General features: G+C 41.2%; 2 protein-coding genes across 8 annotated transcripts; both read right to left on the bottom strand.

Annotated features, from left to right (window-relative positions):
• Positions 1 to 288: 288 nt before the first annotated feature.
• LOC132467868 (cysteine and glycine-rich protein 1-like) lies at positions 289 to 8,155 on the bottom strand. The gene is made up of 6 exons (XM_060065798.1): positions 7,962 to 8,155; positions 5,483 to 5,592; positions 4,870 to 5,038; positions 4,602 to 4,731; positions 4,242 to 4,338; positions 289 to 814 (listed from the first exon to the last, which is right to left on the bottom strand). The coding sequence occupies exons 2-6, from the start codon at positions 5,589 to 5,591 to the stop codon at positions 741 to 743; spliced, it is 579 nt and encodes a 192-aa protein (XP_059921781.1). The 5' UTR covers position 5,592; positions 7,962 to 8,155; the 3' UTR covers positions 289 to 740.
• LOC132463874 (G2/M phase-specific E3 ubiquitin-protein ligase-like) lies at positions 8,112 to 17,441 on the bottom strand. Of its 7 annotated transcripts, none has more exons than XM_060061908.1 (9): positions 17,065 to 17,410; positions 15,778 to 15,975; positions 15,471 to 15,557; positions 14,984 to 15,237; positions 12,185 to 12,307; positions 11,105 to 11,245; positions 10,644 to 10,788; positions 10,486 to 10,556; positions 8,112 to 8,237 (listed from the first exon to the last, which is right to left on the bottom strand). In XM_060061908.1, the coding sequence occupies exons 1-9, from the start codon at positions 17,108 to 17,110 to the stop codon at positions 8,196 to 8,198; spliced, it is 1,107 nt and encodes a 368-aa protein (XP_059917891.1). In that variant the 5' UTR covers positions 17,111 to 17,410; the 3' UTR covers positions 8,112 to 8,195. The 7 variants fall into 7 exon arrangements, with proteins under 7 accessions (XP_059917891.1, XP_059917152.1, XP_059919299.1 ...); XM_060061169.1 differs by lacking the exon at positions 8,112 to 8,237 and adding an exon at positions 17,420 to 17,441 and having other exon boundaries at positions 9,896 to 10,556; positions 17,065 to 17,129; XM_060063316.1 differs by lacking the exons at positions 8,112 to 8,237; positions 15,778 to 15,975 and adding an exon at positions 17,420 to 17,431 and having other exon boundaries at positions 9,896 to 10,556; positions 17,065 to 17,129.
• Between the last annotated feature and the right edge of the window lie 1,280 nt (positions 17,442 to 18,721).

Raw genomic sequence — 18,721 nt, 5'->3', positions numbered from 1 at the left:
TGGTTGTCCATGTATAAGTGGATGCGTAAGTGCATTGAACATCACATGCACGCATCCAGTTACCATGCACATAACAGTCTACATACGCAGCGGCATAGACATCGTCATATACATTAATTAAGATCCTTTGAACATGCCATACTCATAACGAATATAACGATAATGTATTCTTGTCATTTATTCAGCCTACGAGCTATAGCATCCTTTCTGGACACCGATGTTCTCCTTGGAAAGTGTCTTTAAATTCATAATTCTCAATACACACAGTTCATTCATAAGAAGATAGAATAACATGTATGATCAACATTTATTTACATTAAAGTCATTAGTGGGGAGAGGCGAATGTCAACCAGATGATTAGAGTCCTTGCATTGCATTTCATCGCTGTTCATAAGTTAAATACATCAAGATAATTACTTAAATTTGACAACTTTCTTAGACCCATTATAACACCATCAGACGTTTCTCAAGAATAAATTCTTTTTTTTTCAAATTATTTTATTCTGGTTCTTTGCGACATCAGTAACTGGCTGACATAGCTTTGAATGGCTAACACTGGAGGTTTATAATGGGAAATCTTGAAATCAAAGGATTCATACTGCCACCAGCTACATATTCATGTGTTTCAAGAAGCAGCCCTCCCCAGGGTGGTGGTCCCAGTGACAGGAGGCAGTAGAGCAGCCATGTCCGCTGACCTTCTGCTCTGAGGAGGACATAGGAAGGCTAGGAGCTGGTCTGCACTAGGTGTGAGACAGGGCCCCTGCACCCAGTCCATAGCCGAATCCTTTGGGTCCAAAGTTTTTTGCATAACATGCTGCAGAAACAAAGGTAAATAGTCGCACATCACAATCCAATAGTAGTGCACTTCTCATTAGTTAAGCAGTTCATATATCGCATGTGACAACGAGACTGCTATCCTTGAGTTTCCCAAGTTAATCAGTTGTATTGGAAATCAATCAATTAGCGTACGTTTACCAAAGCCCAAGGTCCTTTATCATGGAAGTCAATAAAACCATTACATTACAAATCATAGAATTCAACGGGACAAAAAAACCATGGTAACATGCCCCTGGTGGTACACTACATTCATCTGTCTTTTTCACTGGTGCGATTATCATTGGAAAATGATGCATGTTCGTGTTTAGCTTTGATATATTCGTGTTTTAGGTGAGCTTTTCCAGATAGTTAACTCGCTGCGTGTCTGGGGCCGTATTCACAAAGCATTTTATCTTACCGCTAGGAGTGCTCCTAACTCGCGCTAAAACATTTTACGTAGGAGTTTTTTCTTAAAAGTTATTCACAAAGCCGCTGAGACCTACTCTTACTAAGGATAAATCACAAAGAGTGAACTAAGAGTGACGCGCCGTTGCTATGGATTACGTCAATTCTCATGCACGAGTTTAGAAGCAGTCAGTTCGGTGATTGGTTGTTCAGACGAGCCCACTGAATCACCGAAAAACAAGGAAATAGCCTAGGCTAGAAATGAATTCCTATTAAGTAGTTATAGTGCAGTTAGCAGAATACACGCATGATGACAATTTTGTGCAGACCACGATAATGACGTTGTAGCCTGCACGTTCAAGAGAGAGAGAAAGCAAACAATAAAAATACGTAAAATCTAAAATAAAATAAATGTTACGAACTACCCAAGTGTTGACTGATTTGTGCCAAGGTGTTTACCTAAAATGTGTTTTCAAAGTGATCCCTAAATGCCTGTCCACTCGGTTCCACACGGCCAAATTCCTTGTAATGTTGATCGCCATCATCATCATCATCATCATCATCATCATCATCATCATCATCATCATCGTCTGGCTGTGGAATGTTCCTCCGCTTGCAAAGGTTGTGTAGAATGGCACATACGATTACTGTGCTTGCCCTCTCTGGGGTGAGGCGTATTTCGCCATGGAGGACATGAAACCAACGTTTCATCTGCCCAATTCCTCTCTCCACAACATTTCGTGTATGTTTGTGTGCTCGCAAAGAGCCAATACGATGTGTTTTACGCATAGGACTAAGCGTAATCTGCGTAATCACTTACATGTTACACTTTAACTGTGCTCCCGGTTGTGGATTAAGGTAGGGTGTCTAGAGCCACGTCTTGCATGGATAGTCACTGTCACCCAGCAAGTGACACCCAACTGGTACATCTCAAAAAGCTGCCTCAGACCGCTCACCATTAAAATGCGCGAATCATGGGTAGCTGAAGATCCAGGCCACTTTGCAACAACATCCAGTAGGCTATGTTAAAATTTGCATCAAAAACAACCTGCGTGTTGATGGAATGCACTTTCTTCCTATTGACGAACACGTCCTCGTCTTTTGATGGCGCAATTATTTTTATTTTTTATAAGTTATATATATTTTTTTATAACTTATAATTTTTATAACATTTTATTTCCGGACTAATCTGATTATTCCTGTTAGTCGGGGATGTTATTGCATTGCGATTAACTCCACAACAAGTTTAATACCCTAACATTTTGTCTCGCAGGCATTTACGATTCTTTGTGAATAGGTCTTACTGAGTTAGGAGTCCTCTTGAGGACTTTTAAGCTCTCCTAGACTTAGGTGCTACTTTTAGGCCTAAAATACTTTGTGAATTGCTCTTAGTGAAAAAAGTTAGGAGTCCTAAATTTAAGAGTGACACGCCCATTATTTTTAGGAGTTACTCCTAAATTCACCAGTTAGGACCTACTTTTAGCCCTAAAATCCTTTGTGAATACGGCCCCTGGGGCCGAGTTTTTTCTTAAAAGTTATTCACAAAGCCGCTGAGACCTACTCTTACTAAGGATAAATCACAAAGAGTGAACTAAGAGTGACGCGCCGTTGCTATGGATTACGTCAATTCTCGTGCACGAGTTTAGAAGCTGTCAGTTCGGTGATTGGTTGTTCAGACGAGCCCACTGAATCACCGAAAAACAAGGAAATAGCCCAGGCTAGAAATGAATTCCTATTAAGTAGTTATAGTGCAGTTAGCAGAATACACGCATGATGACAATTTTGTGCAGACCACGATAATGACGTTGTAGCCTGCACGTTCAAGAGAGAGAGAAAGCAAACAATAAAAATACGTAAAAGAAAATAAATGTTACGAACTACCCAAGTGTTGACTGATTTGTGCCAAGGTGTTTACCTAAAATGTGTTTTCAAAGTGATCCCTAAATGCCTGTCCACTCGGTTCCACACGGCCAAATTCCTTGTAATGTTGATCGCCATCATCATCATCATCATCGTCGTCGTCTGGCTGTGGAATGTTCCTCCGCTTGCAGAGGTTGTGTAGAATGGCACATACAGTGATTACTGTGCTTGCCCTCTCTGGGGTGAGGCGTATTTCGCCGTGGAGGACATGAAACCGACGTTTCATCTGCCCAATTCCTCTCTCCACAACATTTCGTGTATGTTTGTGTGCTCGCAAAGAGCCAATACGATGTGTTTAACGCATAGGACTAAGCGTAATCACTTACATTTAACTGTGCTCCCGGTTGTGGATTGAGGTAGGGTGTCTAGAGCCACGTCTTGCATGGATAGTCACTGTCACCCAGCAAGTGACACCCAACTGGTACATCTCAAAAAGCTGCCTCAGACCGCTCACCATTAAAATGCGCGAATCATGGGTAGCTGAAGATCCAGGCCACTTTGCAACAACATCCAGTAGGCTATGTTAAAATTTGCATCAAAAACAACCTGCGTGTTGATGGAATGCACTTTCTTCCTATTGACGAACACGTCCTCGTCTTTTGATGGCGCAATTATTTTTTATTTTTTATAAGTTATATATATTTTTTTATAACTTTATAACTTTATAACATTTTATTTCGGGACTAATCGGATTATTCCTGTTAGTCGGGGATGTCATTGCATCGCGCATTAACTCCACAATAAATTGAATACCCTAACATTTCGTCTCGCAGGCATTTTAAGATTCTTTGTGATGCTACTTTTAGTCCTAAAATACTTTGTGAATTGCTCTTAGTGAAAAAAGTTAGGAGTCCTAAATTTAAGAGTGACACGCCCATTATTTTTAGGAGTTACTCCTAAATTCGCCAGTTAGGACCTACTTTTAGCCCTAAGATCCTTTGTGAATACGGCCCCTGATGTATAAGGACCTTAAGAACTGTGGCCTAAAATGCAGCTGCAATCTGTTCACAATTCCAGCAGATGGCAGCACATCCCTTTGAACGGCGTTTGACATGCATATTCTGATTTGAAACATCCAACGGATGACGGCTGGGGGGTACCTTTGCAGTAGATTTCTCCATCCTTGTCGGCCAACGTAGTTGACTCCAGCCCTTTCCCACACAAGGCGCAGCGAAAGCATCCATTCTTATGCCATGCCTAAATAAAAATAGTGCAGAGGATAAATATGTTTAATGTTTATGGGCGGGTGCAGTGAATTCAAAATCTGTTGAAAATATAGGAATACATATTCTATGATCTTCAACAGTTATTAATACCATATAGTAAATGGTACAAAAATAATAGTGTACAGCAGTGTTGAACATTTGTCAACCTTCTACTCTAAAATGTTTGGGTTCACAGGAACTCTAGGTGTGTGTTGGTCCATGAGGGGTGTTTGTCTAAAAGTTGTGTTTTCTTACACTTCCGGCTCCGATCACTTTCTCAGCGGCGTAGACTGCCTTGCCGCATCGTGGGCACTTATCGGACCCACCGAACTTCTGGGCCAGCTTGGACGTGTTGGTGTTGGTGGTGGGCTGATGAAGAGCAGCTCTGAAAGAGGGACAATGAATTGAGCCCATCAGGTAAATGCTACAAGAGTTAGCTGTAATAAGAGTCCCTTATTTATGTGTGTGTGTGTGTTTGTGTGCTTGTTTTCGCGGTCGGCGAAGTCCCACTGTCTTGACTTACGCAGCAGGTTGAATCCCCAGAGACTCTCCAGTGTCCGTGCTCAGCGTGCCGGCACCCTGTCCGAAGCCGTAGCCTTTTGGCCCATACTTCTTGCCATAGCAGGCCTTGCAATAGATCTCGTCACTGTGGACCGCTATTGTGGTGCTGTCCAAGTTCTTCCTACACACCACTTTATTGGGTACACACACATCAAAACACATACACACATTAAAAACAATGCGCGGAAAAATCTAGTTAAGCCAGAATGGTAGGAGGGCAGTTGCAGTTACAAGCATAGTATAATAAAAGCATAATAAATGTTCAGCTGCAACCGTTTTTTTATGTGGACAAGTATGTTGTCATTGTCGACAAAATATGTTGCAACAATGACAACATATGTTTCATTTGAAGTATTGTTGGCCATAGTTCCTCGAAACCAACTTGAAAACACAAGTTTGAACATGTTATTAATGAACATTTGGTACAGCTTTTCCGCCACCCTTATCTTGCACTGTTTTAGTTTCGAGCATCTAATTCATCTCAGAGAAGCAGCATGCATTTGAATTCAGAACCAGATCGTCAGACAGATTTCCCCACCAATCCCTGGTCGGGTGTTAAGGAGGCCGTCACTCACTGCACAGGAAGCAGGACTTGTGGAAGCTCCGTCCATCGCACTGCACCTCTTCTGCAAAGTACACCGTCTTCTGGCAAGAGCCACACTTGTTCCCTCCTCCCAAGGACATTCTAAGCACACACACACACACACACACACACACACACACACACACACACACACACACACACACACACACACACACACACACACACACACACACACACACACACACACACACAAAGTCGGGTAAATGTAGCATGTAGAGGCCTTGTGGATAGAGTTGTTTTGAGATTGTAATATCAACTCAATCTTTCTTTTCCCCGCTCACATCTGCTTTTAATATAATAAATACGAGGAAAGCCTTTTAAGTTTGAGAAGGGAATAGCTCAAAGTAATGAAAGACCTTGAGGACAATACCTAACCATGGGATAAAAGCGGGGTCATGGAAAAGATAAGGGACCAACCAGATGGAGATGGTAAACAATGAGTCCAAAAGAAAGTTGCCGAAAAGGGACAATATTTAATCTAAAGGCTACCACTTAACCAGACCCCTACGTATGTTATTTATGAAATGAGGTTAGAGGAGGTACTTATGTTTATTTAAAGATAATTGCAACACATATAAATGAAGTATATAAATATGTGTAATGTGCTATGTAACAGTATTTTTTTTAATGATTACTGGAATTCCTTTACATCTTTACATTTAGTACCCTGAGGTTTAGTCGGGATATTTGCTTTCCATCTAATTTCAATACTAATGCACTACTACTTCATTGCCTTCTACAAATGTTTTGTTGCAGCGAGAGAGAGCCCAACGCCACAGTACAAAAGATTCAACACATGGTCTGCTATTTCTTGCTTTGCTGAGCAGTGTGGTCTAATGGTTTGTTTCATTGCTAAAGGGAGTCATGTGATATAATTTAAATTGAGACACGCTGAGATGTAATCAAGTAGTAAAATGTGGTGAGGTAGAAGTTTCTGGAATCCAGGCCAATTCTACCAGAGCTTCCCAGCATAACCCTCCCTTTTCATTCTTTATTTCCACATCCACATTCCTAACTGTGAGGAGCCTTCCCTTCACACCCCCAACTCCAGCTCACTGCCTGTCTGTCTGTCTGTCTGTCTGTCTGTCTGTCTGTCTGTCTGTCTGTCTGTCTGTCTGTCTGTCTGTCTGTCTGTCTGTCTGTCTGTCTGTCTGTCTGTCTGTCTGTCTGTCTGTCTGTCTGTCTGTCTGTCTGTCTGTCTGTCTGTCTGTCTGTCTGTCTGTCTGTCTGTCTGCCTGCCTGCCTCTCTTCCTGTCTCTCTGCCCGCCACTCTGTCTACCCTTCTTTCGATCTTCCTGTCTGTCTGCCTGCCTCTCTGTCTCTTTGCCATTGCAGAGCTCTGGGTTGGAGTTGGAGGGGCCATTGTTGAACAACTCATTCCCACCATGACAAAACAATAGACTGCAGGTTAATTAGCTCTGAGGTGTAACCTCAACCGTCCCCACACACCCCCTCTCTCAGCCTGTTCACATCAACACGACTCAATACTCAAGACAATCTAGTACTACCCGTTTGTTGATATTTACTTGAATGTTCACACTCTATTCGACAAGTGATCGCATTAATGACCAATATAGATTAATCTATGATGGTTGTCAACCTGTTGTTTGTGACGTGTTTATGACTGAGTTAATCTCTGAAATGCTGATTTCTATCCTTGATTGTCAAATTATACAAAACATTTGTTGTTTTAAGTGTTTGGTTTTAGATTTGCGAATCACATTTTGCCGAAAACAAACACGCAAGATATATCACATGAATAGTGGGTGACATATTTGCAATGCAAAAAAAATGTGACTAATCGTCTTTTCTAGAGAAAATCATTATTTCTATTAATAATGGCCTCTTAAGAAGTTAATGTGTTGCTAGTGTGCAGAAGTAGAGACTCACTTCCTGCCAACATCCATTGTCATACATCCTGGTCTATTGAATCTGCACTAGCACCATCCTGTGACTAAAGATCTAAAGATAATCTGGAAGTTGGCCCTATTTTATTAAAATTGAAACCAACACAGGCTACTTGTTTACACCACATTGATATCCTGAATGTGTGTCGGCATGCTGCATAATGTGTTTACACACTTTTATTGTCCTCACACTTCGGACGGGTGTACAACATTGGTTTGACACAGAGTATTTAAGTCATGGAGTGGAACCAATATCCTGCCAGTGAATATCCTGCAAGTTTTTAAAAATGTGCTTTCAAACCGGGCACAGAAACGTTGTGAGTGGCGTTATACAAACCAGTTTCTCCAACAGTGGCTACGCTGGCAGCCACCATTCAGGCAGAGGCCACACCTATCATGTGGAACTTTAACTCCCTGCTGATTTGGAGAAGCTGTTCAGACCGAAGGACGCACAGGGGAATTTCCAATATAAACAGACTTAACCGGGACATAATGACAGTGGAAAGCAAGCCAGAGCTATGGAGGAATGTGAGCAGAACTTACCTGTGACAAAAAGTCAAACGTGTGTCTTATTCAAACCAGGGGGAGGTACAGCTCCTAAAGCCAGAGGTTCACCAGGTAAAGGGTAGCAGCTGGAGGGTCTATCCCCGGGTCAAGCAGTGGAGACGAGGGGGCAAAAGCAAAGAGAAGTAAGCCTGTGACGCTGAGCGTACTGTGCTCTCTGCACAGGAGTCAAGTAACTGTGGTGGGAGGGAGGAGCCTTTGGGGTGGTGCTGTTCATGCCTGGGAGCTCATGCCGTATGGACGGTCATGAGCAGACTGGCCCAGAGAGAGGCAGGGAGTGGAGGGGAGGAGGAGAAGAAAGGAAGGAATATAAGAAGAAAGAGACTGAAAGAAGGAGGGAAAAACACATAGTCAATTGAAATAGTTCAGCAACAATAAATCATTTTTTCAATCAATTTCAATGAGAATTGTCTTAACGCAAGAAATAAGGAAATGGTCAAAAAAATACGTGTCAAAGTGGAAGGGAGAACCAACACTGAGAATATGAAGAAGTGAAGGGAAATTTCATTGTGTGACAACCAAAATATTTTTAAACTTCCAGTGTAAAGACATTATTTTGCCCTGTATTAAGCCTGAGGGCAAGACGATGACACCAAACTAGCTCGACTGACAAAGAAAGTTTCAGAGGTTATTCTCGAATGTTTTCCCTAGCTGTCAAAGTGTGTGTGATCAATTCTATACTATCTATCCAAGGCTAACCTTCAATGAGAATGCTTCTTAATCATACCCCTGATAAACACAGCCTAACAACTTCCCCCGTACACTTTCTCATCACCTCGACCTTTATTCAATTATTGAATGACATTTAAATGTCACTGTGACGTGCTTAATTGTGATGAAAATGTTTTCTAGTTGGGCTGCCTGTTGGTTCTTGGATGGAGAAGTGTGTGTGGTTTGGCCTCTGCTCTGTTGTGTCTGGCTCACATTTGCCACTGTGTGGACACTTTGGGTACTGCATCCCTTCACAGCAATAGAGCTCAACAGTAAGGCAGAAGGGAAATATAGTAAATAATGTAATATTCTGAATGAAGGATATATACTATTAGCCATAATGTTGTAACCATCCATGGTAGAGCTATTATATTGTTGACGGTTGTAGAAGCCACATCAACTTTTTTTAAGAAAACATTATTCACAATATCACAGAGACCTACTACATGACCCATAATCCTGAAGTATAGTACAGTGAAGACTGTTGGAGCTCACTTAACCATGGAAATGTTTACCAACAGCAGCGTCATGTCGTCTAGTTAGTTAACTGCTCCAGTGGTTTACATTCACTTTACCGCACGGAGCAACAATGATTTCTCTTTCTGACATGCTGCATTTTGTTACCATTTTATTAACGTTATTCTATTACATAACCGATCCATCAATTCCTCACGTAACACTTGCTGTAACTGGCTTTGATGGATGCCAGAGACAAAGCAGAGTACCATTGATGACGACACTATACAACTCTATTCTATGCACTTTATGAAACACTCTATAGTAGTGCTGGGTAAAAATATCGATTCATCAATGCACTGCCATTTATTCGCCAGCAACAAATCGAATTATACATTCTGATGCACAAACCTTTTATGTGCTATATTTAGTGACAGAGCTATTCACACTATTCACGGAGCCTGAGGTGAATAATTGTTTAGTATGGTGAACACTCCAAAAATAGATAACACTTTGCCAGGATTCATTTGTTTTACTAGCAGTTTAATTGTTTTTATTAACGTGACGAGACGACAGTCACGCATGCTCAAAGAATAACCCAAGTTGGTGATCTCAATCATGGAATATTGCCCAATATCCCGAGATAGCAAACCAATCAAATTGCGCCATCTTGATCTTCTATCACTCTTCCGCTCCGGATCTCTAGATTTGCAAATGATCGCATGACGTCATCTTTGGCCTATGGAATGTGCCACACTCCTTGGCGTTAGGAATCAGAGAAGCAGACAATATCTCAGACGAAGTGCAGTGATGTGCACAAATCCACACATGCCGGGGAGGTGGCCTACCCTCTATAAGTTTGACATGACGTTGAAGAGTTTGTGTAAAGTACCCTTTTCCACCAACACAAACATCTGAAACATGAGAGGCTATTATCTATTTATCGATTATGTTGAGGATCATATACGACATATTACCATGTTTAAAAACAAATATACCGCCCTACTATGATAATAGTATATAATATTCTACATGACACTAGCCTATTGCTGCTGTGTTATGTTTAATATTACATATAATAACTTTTAATTTATTTGTATATTTGAATGATGCTTTCCAAAAAAATATCCTTATAATTATTTGATCTAATCACATGTGGTACTTCAGATGTACCAGGACACGTCAGTTATCAAGAGAATTCAAAGCTACTGTGAACAGTGGATAAGCAGGCCTGCAGCTCATCTCTGAACGTGTTGAATTTGACGTAATGTCTCGGCAGCCGCAGCTTCTCGAAGCAAGCGATCGACGAGGGCAGTGCAGCGTTGAGTATCTCCACCTTCATCTTCTCTGCAGGCATCTCCCAACCGGTCCAGAACTTTAACAAGCTCTTCCGCTCCGCTGACGAAGCTGCATGTCAACAAAGATAGATAACAAGCATAAGAAAGCATCCACCAAATTACTGCATACATTTTTCATGATTACTTATTTATATACCATTTTCGATAAACATTCTCAGGTAACCAGAAATTCGGCAAATATCTCCTTTATCCTCTTCTTCATCTTCGTCGTCCTTCAGCTCCATGTAGTTCTCATAAATAACAGTGATGGCCGACGGCCACACGATGTGGTCCAGAAGCATCTATCATGAAATAAACCAGGAATGTAAATCAATAATTTAATAGAAAGATTCAATTATAAAATGTCGTCCATCAACATTGACTTACAATTCTCAACCAACTCACTTTGAGTAACATAAAAATACATTTAAAGAATGGACGTGCTATTGAATACCAGACAGACAACAGGTTGAAAACAGTATCATCTTATAATGTATAGTGTTCAGTAAAAACAAAAACAATTACTCTGTATCCTACTGTACCTCAGTTCGATAGGAGGGGATCATTGGTGCCACGATACCCATGAGCAATCATGACCTGATAGTTGGTCAAACGTACGTGTGACGTGATCTGTGCCTCCGACTCCCTGGGGAAGAGAAGCGGTACCACGTCCGGTCTCTGGGTGAGGAGCGGCCACACCCCCGTCTCCTCCAGCCCCCGTCTGAAGCAGCTGATCTGGGCCATGGTCCGCCCCAGCACCTGTACACAGGAGACGCGTTGTACATGGTGCAGAGTCATTCAGCAGACACCTGTATCCAAAGCAACCTGAAAATGAGGCTGACGATATTTAGAGTAGGCCGATACCATCAGAATTGACGTTCATCAATGTGATGCACAGACAACTTTCAAAAACACAACTGGACCTAATGTAGAGCTGTTGAACTCGCCCCAGTCATTTTTCCTTAGCTGCTAAAGAAATAAGAAAGGCAATAAATCTTTTTTGTGTACAAAGTGTGTTTGAAATTCCACATATAGGCCTAAGCATAAATCATGAAGAACGAATCAAGAAACAATGCATTACAGTATCATATCATAACTATATGGAATTTAATGCCCTTGAGACTGTATCTGTGATAAATAAAATTTAATTGAAGTGAATTGTGTGTAAATACCATGAGATAATAACATAAAAAAACACTGAATCATAAAATAGGGTTGGGGTTACGTTTTTGATTGTTAGACCTATACCAACATATTCTTTATTTAGCTGCGCACTTGTTTTTTATCCAGACAAAATCCTCGTAAGGAAAGTTCCCCTGCTGCTTTCACGTTGATCTCACCATCTTTCCCCGTCTTCGTTAACGCTGACTGCATCTCCTTCTCTCCCATGAGATTCAGCAGCTCTTGGATTTCACTGTCTCCAGTTAGAACTAATCATGTTGATATCGCTGCGTTGTCTCAGTTAGAGAGAAAATGCAGCAAAAGACCACTATCCAAGTCACGACCATGGAACCGTGATGCTGTCTAATCGCATTTACATGAAAATGAAAGCCCCAATATGGGTAGGGTCCGAGAGGGTAAATTTGGGTGCGAAATCAAGCAGGTATATTAACTCGGTCAGAGTAAACGAATGGACCATGCCGGGGGAAAAGGCAGACATAAGACAGGCATATTTGGCAACAACTAGTGTGACCTTACGGCATGTTGCAGAAGCTGCTTGGAAAGGCAGTTTCTGCCTGCTACGTTTGGTGCTGGTAGATTCCACGACATGCAGAGAGAAGAGATGGAGTCACAGAATTCTGCTTTGTCGTTTGAATCCAGCTAAAAACAGAGGTAAACGATAGAAGTAAGGTATGTTTTGTACACAAATAAATGCTGACAAAGATTTTTTGTTCTAAACTTAAAACACCACAACTCAAAATTCCTATAATATTTTTTGGGAATTCGTTTTCCAAAAAAGCTATGCAATTAATTTTGAAGGCAAAGTATTTTCCTCACCAAATGAATCGATGGAAATGAGCCTTGCCAATATTGCTGAAGGAGTGAGTTCTGAGTTTGGTTGGGTTAGGGACTCAATCATAGCCAGTGCTCTGACGCTATAGCTGTCATTACACTGCAAACACAAATGGCCATGGAGCTACGGTGGTATATCGTGCTTGGACTGCAGATCAGAGGAAAACAAAGTAATGTGAGGAATGTCTCTTTGTTTTTTAAGCTTGACCAGGTCATACAAATAAACAACCCAATACTTAAGATATTTTTATACAGATGTAGGCCTACTGCAGCTAAATAATATCCATGTTTATGTATAATTTACTTGACTCAATTGTTCTACTCATGACATTGATAAAATAAATACCCTCCATTGTGTCTCAGCTACTGCACCTATCATTAATAAATTAAAGCATTAACATAATAAACAAGGGATCTCAACTCAGCATGGTCACCAAACACTTCATCAACACATGATTCACTGGATTTAATCATTAATCACATTGCTGTCTCTTTCAAATACCACCAGCAGACCCATATCAGAACATTTCTATTCATGAAGACTTTTTAAACTGATTCCTAGTTTGCAAGTTTGCACTCTACCAACATTCATTGTATCCATGCGTCAAAGCAACTGAAACATGACACCAGATGACAACACTATTGCTAACCTAGTGACCTACCTTCTGTACAGCCTGTTCTCCAACCTAAACGACAGGTAGTTTGTCAATATAAGCCAAAATGATCCATACAAACGTTTGCTGGTACAACGCCCCTATCGACTGGTCAAACAAACCGCCATACGTCATTTAAGTCAAGGATCTGTCTTGCCAAAACACAATGATTATGGCTGTAGTGAAGGCTAAGTGCACGTATCTGACGCACCTCCTACATTTCTGAAATAGCGTTTGCACACCTCTAACTAGTATTTACAAACCTCTAAGTAGAGTTTACGCAACTTTAAATAGTGCTACGGTAACCAGCTGTTGTTTTACATGTGCTGTAGTACATTCAGAGTTAAACTGTATTACTAGTATTTACAGTGCACTAGTGCTCGTGCTCAGGCAGGCAGTGATTAAGGAGTTACAGAATACAGGGGAGGACGAACAGAGAGAGGACCAATGGAGAGAGTAGAGACAGAGAGAGTAGAGACAGAGAGAGGAGGGACAGAGAGAGTAGAGACAGAGAGAGTAGAGACAGAGAGAGGAGGGACAGAGAGAGTAGAGACAGAGAGAGTAGAGACAGAGAGAGGAGGGACAGAGAGAGTAGAGACAGAGAGAGGAGGGACAGAGAGAGGAGGGACAGAGAGAGGAAAGACAGAGAGAGTAGAGACAGAGAGAGGAGGGACAGAGAGAGGAAAGACAGAGAGAGGAGGGATAGAGAGAGGAGAGACAGAGGAGGGACAGCGAGAGGAGAGACAGAGAGTAGAGACAGAGAGAGGAGGGACAGAGAGAGGAGGGACAGAGAGAGGAAAGACAGAGAGAGTAGAGACAGAGAGAGGAGGGACAGAGAGAGGAAAGACAGAGAGAGGAAAGACAGAGAGAGGAGGGATAGAGAGAGGAGAGACAGAGGAGGGACAGCGAGAGGAGAGACAGAGAGAGTAGAGACAGAGAGAGGAGGGACAGAGAGAGTAGAGACAGAGAGAGGAGGGACAGAGAGAGTAGAGACAGAGAGAGGAAAGACAGAGAGAGGAGGGACAGAGAGAGGACAGACAGAGAGGAGGGACGGAGAGAGGAGGGAGAGAAAGAGGAGAGACAGAGAGGAGGGACAGAGGATCATTGTGGGGAACAGAATGACTTGAGAGTTTGAGTCATCTGGTCTCCTTTATATGAATCAGGGCATTCGATTTCACAAAAAATTGTCTCAATAAATTTAGCCCTACAGGAAGTGATGTAATTGGTAGGTGCCCTAGCGGTCTCTAAAGACACTGGGAAGCTAGAGACCTAGGTCTGTTTTATATGAAAGAGGTCCTCAAGACCTCTAGCCCTAAAGGAAGTGGTTCACAAAGCACCATCTGATGCGCCATCTTTCAACACATTGGAAATAAAAGGTATTGCAATCAATGATTTTAAAGTCATTGTAAGATAGGAACTTGGCCATTATACCCATCCACCAGTTTTTCAGTGTCCTTATCAATAACTGATAATTGTTATTGGTATGTGGACAACAACCAGGAGTTGCCCGCTCTGTGTCCGTTTTGTATTTTCAAACTCATCTTAATAAGCAGACTTCTGAAGCTACGCTGGACGGATCAGTTTTATTTTCTAACTTGACTGGCTGACCGCACTTTGGTAGGCCGTTTGTTTGCTTTCAGTCTTGATTGCTTAAAACTGTCCTTGAATACCCTACTGCTTCTGATGGAATTTCATCTATTTAATTTTCTGGTATGTACAATTTTTTCCGTATTTTCGTATTAACCTTTTCATCCAATTTTCCTCTATCGGTTTCTATTGGTATTTTAAAAATGTATTACTTCTGGAAAGCCGTTTTTAGACTTTGACTCACCAGGGTTATGCTGTCGCGGATGTCCATATCTGGACAGTCCTCCAGTGTTACAGGGGCGCTCTCTGGTGAACCCCCAAAGAGGACATGCAGCACAGCGGGACTGATGCCTGGGAGGCTGGGCCCACCGTGCAGGAAGGAGTGTCCGACCATCCGGCCTGCGACGGTGAACGCCTCACTGCTGACCAGCGCTTCAGAGGTGGAAGGAACCAGGTGGTCCGACTCCCCTTCAAACACCTTAGTGAGGACTGCATCTTCTGTAGACCGCCATCATTAAAACTAAATATCTATAAATATAATCTGATATAATAATGATATGCTCACAAAACACATGGAATGTAACGTTTATCTACTCCATAATAAGTTGTTCATTATCATCGACCAGTTGTGCGTTTGAGTCGGTTGAAAAACCATAGTTTTAAAAAATAAGTAACTATTGGGATGTAACCCAAAATATAGGAAAAACAATCAGAACAAATAAAGTTCCTACCTAAATTGAAATGCAATCCACTTCTTAGTTTGAAAATCGCTGTTGAGAACAGGTGGCGGCAAACACTAGGTCCAGTCACGCAGTCACCTATCAGCAGCACAAGTTTCAACATATCATTTGGTACGCAGTCACAAGCACAATGCCCAACCCACAGGTTTTAGTCATCTGATATCTGAATTAAAGGGATTGTGAGTAGTACTTCACACTCAGCAATAAATATTATTACATATGTTTTTAAGTCTTTCATGCAATAGGTCGTTACGTGCGTATACATATATACCAAACATTCACACGCACGCACACTAACCTTTGAGTTCGCAAATGAAAGGTGATGCCCACTGAATGCAAGGTCTCTTGTAGAATGTGATCAAGGCATTGTCCTGTTGCTGTCTCTCTTTCCTGACATCAACATTCAAATACAGGCTCTTTAAATGTCTGTTTCTTTGCAGAAGTTCCTTTGAGAACAGCCAAGCGGCTCTTGCTGGCTCTGACACTGAACTCCATTCTATAGTTTAGCCAAGAGAACGCAGAGTAAACCAACCAGACCATCATTGTTGGAATACACCATTTAGACCCCATCCCCAGAAATGTATACACATTATAGCCATTGATGATACAATTGATCGGGAATCAATCTTCATTGATTTCTTGATTTAAACTGATCCAAACAACAAAAAAGGTAACATTTGGGGGATTGAGCACATTCTACCATTGATTTAGGCTAGTTTCACACAATTTCAATGCAGATTTCATCGTGCACCTCATGCTGCCAATATAGTCGAAAGAATGAAGAACTAGTTTCATGTTTTTTTGATAAAATGTTTCGAAAGCATGGCTTGCTTTTGAAACAATTGCTGTCAATGGCTCTTCGAGAGGTAGGCTACTAATACATATTTAGCTATCTTATGGCTAATTATGTGCCAGACCTAGCTTAGGTTTTTTGAACATGTTGAACATACTAACTTTATTTCTATGACTGCACCAAAAAAAAAAATCTAGCATGTTGATCATGCTGACGTAAATTCTAGTTAACCCTCACAAAATTGTAAGGGCTCGCTAATGTGGATAATTTTGCTTAATTTAAAATACTTGAATATCAATCGCTGCTGACTTGCATGGTAATGTAAAAGCAGGACTAACAGCATTTCCACAGTTCCCTGCAGCTTGAAAGATCTAAAATACTTAACATATTTGACCAAAAAAACACTCCTGCGATTACGTATGACTGAGCTCCCTTTAACACGGCCCTCAGCAAACAAATGTTTTTTGTCTTGTGCTTGCTTTGGTGTACTGTGAAACCAAACCACAGCTAAGCTTGTGAAAGGGCCCTAAACACAGCACCTCTGTGGTGATCACCAATGTGAACAATCAAGGCAAAACATTGTAACCCAGCAATATATATATATATATACCCAACAAAACATAATAATTCAGCATTCTTAGCACATATGGCCTACTTAACTTATCCTATCTCTTTAAAAGTAGGAAGAATTGTTCCCATGTTGAATAAAGTCAAACAGGATGAACATATAATAAATTGAGTCAGCCAGTGTTGGTCTGTGCATGAGGCCCACATTTCTAGGAAGTTTTTTACCTGCTGGCAAACTAGTTCCTTCTCCGCTCTCTTTGGTGATCTCCATTCTGCACTAATAAAGAACCCTATTGAAAACCACACATTTGTGGCAGATCATATATTAACCTGCTGGAAGACATAGTTATAACAAGTTATTTTAGCTACACACATATTCAAATTACTTCAAAAATCTAAAAGTTCATACTGAACACAGTACATCTCAAAAAAGTATTACATTTAAAATATAACAACACTTTCAGGAGTGAGAGAAGACTATTAATAAGCTGTAGGCCTCCATATCACACTTGAATAGGTTAACTACAACAACACGCTGGATACAGCTAACCACAAATGTGTACTGGGTGGGTTCCCTTACCTGACTCTCCACATTGTGCTCTGAACATTTTGCAGTGTTTACTGTTATTTGCATAGAGCTTGTAAGTCACGCCCCTTCTGCTAGACCCCCATTGGACCTCTAGGCTAAGGAAATTAGAATTGGAGTCAATGTAAAGTAATTTATTATTTTCTGGTCCCTGTAATTAAATGCCTTGGATAACACATATGTTTTGTGTGGGTCTAAATTATATTTTTTATTATTATGTATGATTCTTCGGCTAATGGCTGTGTAAAAGACTTAACGAGAAAGACTGCATGTCGCCTTTGTGACGTCACCTCATAACACATTCCGATCCGCCAACCATCGCCTTACTGGCGTAGCTAAAACTCTCAACATGTCCAGACTTGTAGTGTTTATCGCCATGTTAAAGGCTTTTGTCCTTTCCTTGAAAAAAGGTGGTGAAGTGCACCAAAGACACAGCCAAGTTCCGAGCAGGATCCGTTTGCAATTGGTGACGTATATCATACGCGTCGAGAGCAGCGAGAATTGTAGTCAACAAAGCGCTCTCACACAAAACCTAACCTTACCAAACTTCCGTCCGCTAAATTGTTGCATTCTTTGCATGAAAATATATATTCGAATTTGATAGAAAACATACAACAAGTCCGCAAAATTTTACGACCGTATAGGTCGTTTGTACTGCCACGGATTACGACCCACTGGAGCGTATCAAAAACGAGCGCCTCTACAGGTCGCGGGAGGTATGCCACATATATGTTTTTGCTCTGTGCATTTAGGGTTTTAGCCATTTTATTCAGGTATAAATGATTTAAGATCAAAACTCAAATCAACGGTTGGAAAAAATAACTCACATTTTTTGCTAAATCTATTCATTTGATGAGTAGGTTATAAGGATATAAGGATACAACCCGGTAGGCCTATAGAGTGGCGAAGTCACGCCTCTTCCGGTAGGGCTCATGGGACCTATGAGATCGAAAAATATGAATGGGTGTCAATGGAGAGAAAATAATTATTTTCTGGTCCCAGTCTTTATATGCCCTGGATTACACATATGTTGTTTGTGGATTTAAATGATAATTTTTCAAAGAAAGAGAACTAAAAATGTTCGTGAAGAAGTTTGATAATTTTAGGTTTTATGTGAGGCCGCTTTGTGAACTACAGCTCTTCGCTGCTCTCGACGCATATGATATACGTCAACACACCCGCCCTTGGAACTCGGCACAGAGATGGCGATCTCTCTGCCCCACTTCACCGCTTTTTCCAAGGGGAGGATAAAAGCATCGAAAGAGGTGAAAACCATTATAAGTCGGGGCACGTGCA

The sequence above is a fragment of the Gadus macrocephalus genome, chromosome 1 (assembly GCF_031168955.1).
Source record: "Gadus macrocephalus chromosome 1, ASM3116895v1".
Classification (NCBI taxonomy): domain Eukaryota; kingdom Metazoa; phylum Chordata; class Actinopteri; order Gadiformes; family Gadidae; genus Gadus; species Gadus macrocephalus.
The sequence above is the reverse complement of the archived record's forward strand: the minus strand, read 5'-3'. Positions and strand labels throughout refer to the sequence as shown.

Bases quoted from the DNA above. Each gene is read 5' to 3' on its own strand.
- LOC132467868 (XM_060065798.1), bottom strand. From the start codon at position 5,591: ATGTCCTTGGGAGGAGGGAACAAGTGTGGCTCTTGCCAGAAGACGGTG. The intron at 5,039-5,482 runs GTGAGTGACGGC...TACCCAATAAAG, and splicing joins CAAGTCCTGCTTCCTGTGCA to TGGTGTGTAGGAAGAACTTG. The intron at 4,339-4,601 runs GTAAGAAAACAC...ATTTTTATTTAG, and splicing joins AAGTGATCGGAGCCGGAAGT to GCATGGCATAAGAATGGATG.
- LOC132463874 (XM_060061169.1), bottom strand. From the start codon at position 17,110: ATGGAGATCACCAAAGAGAGCGGAGAAGGAACTAGTTTGCCAGCAG. The intron at 15,558-15,777 runs GTTAGTGTGCGT...TGCTGCTGATAG, and splicing joins TTTCATTTGCGAACTCAAAG to GTGACTGCGTGACTGGACCT. The intron at 10,789-11,104 runs GTACGTTTGACC...ATTTCATGATAG, and splicing joins AGGCACAGATCACGTCACAC to ATGCTTCTGGACCACATCGT.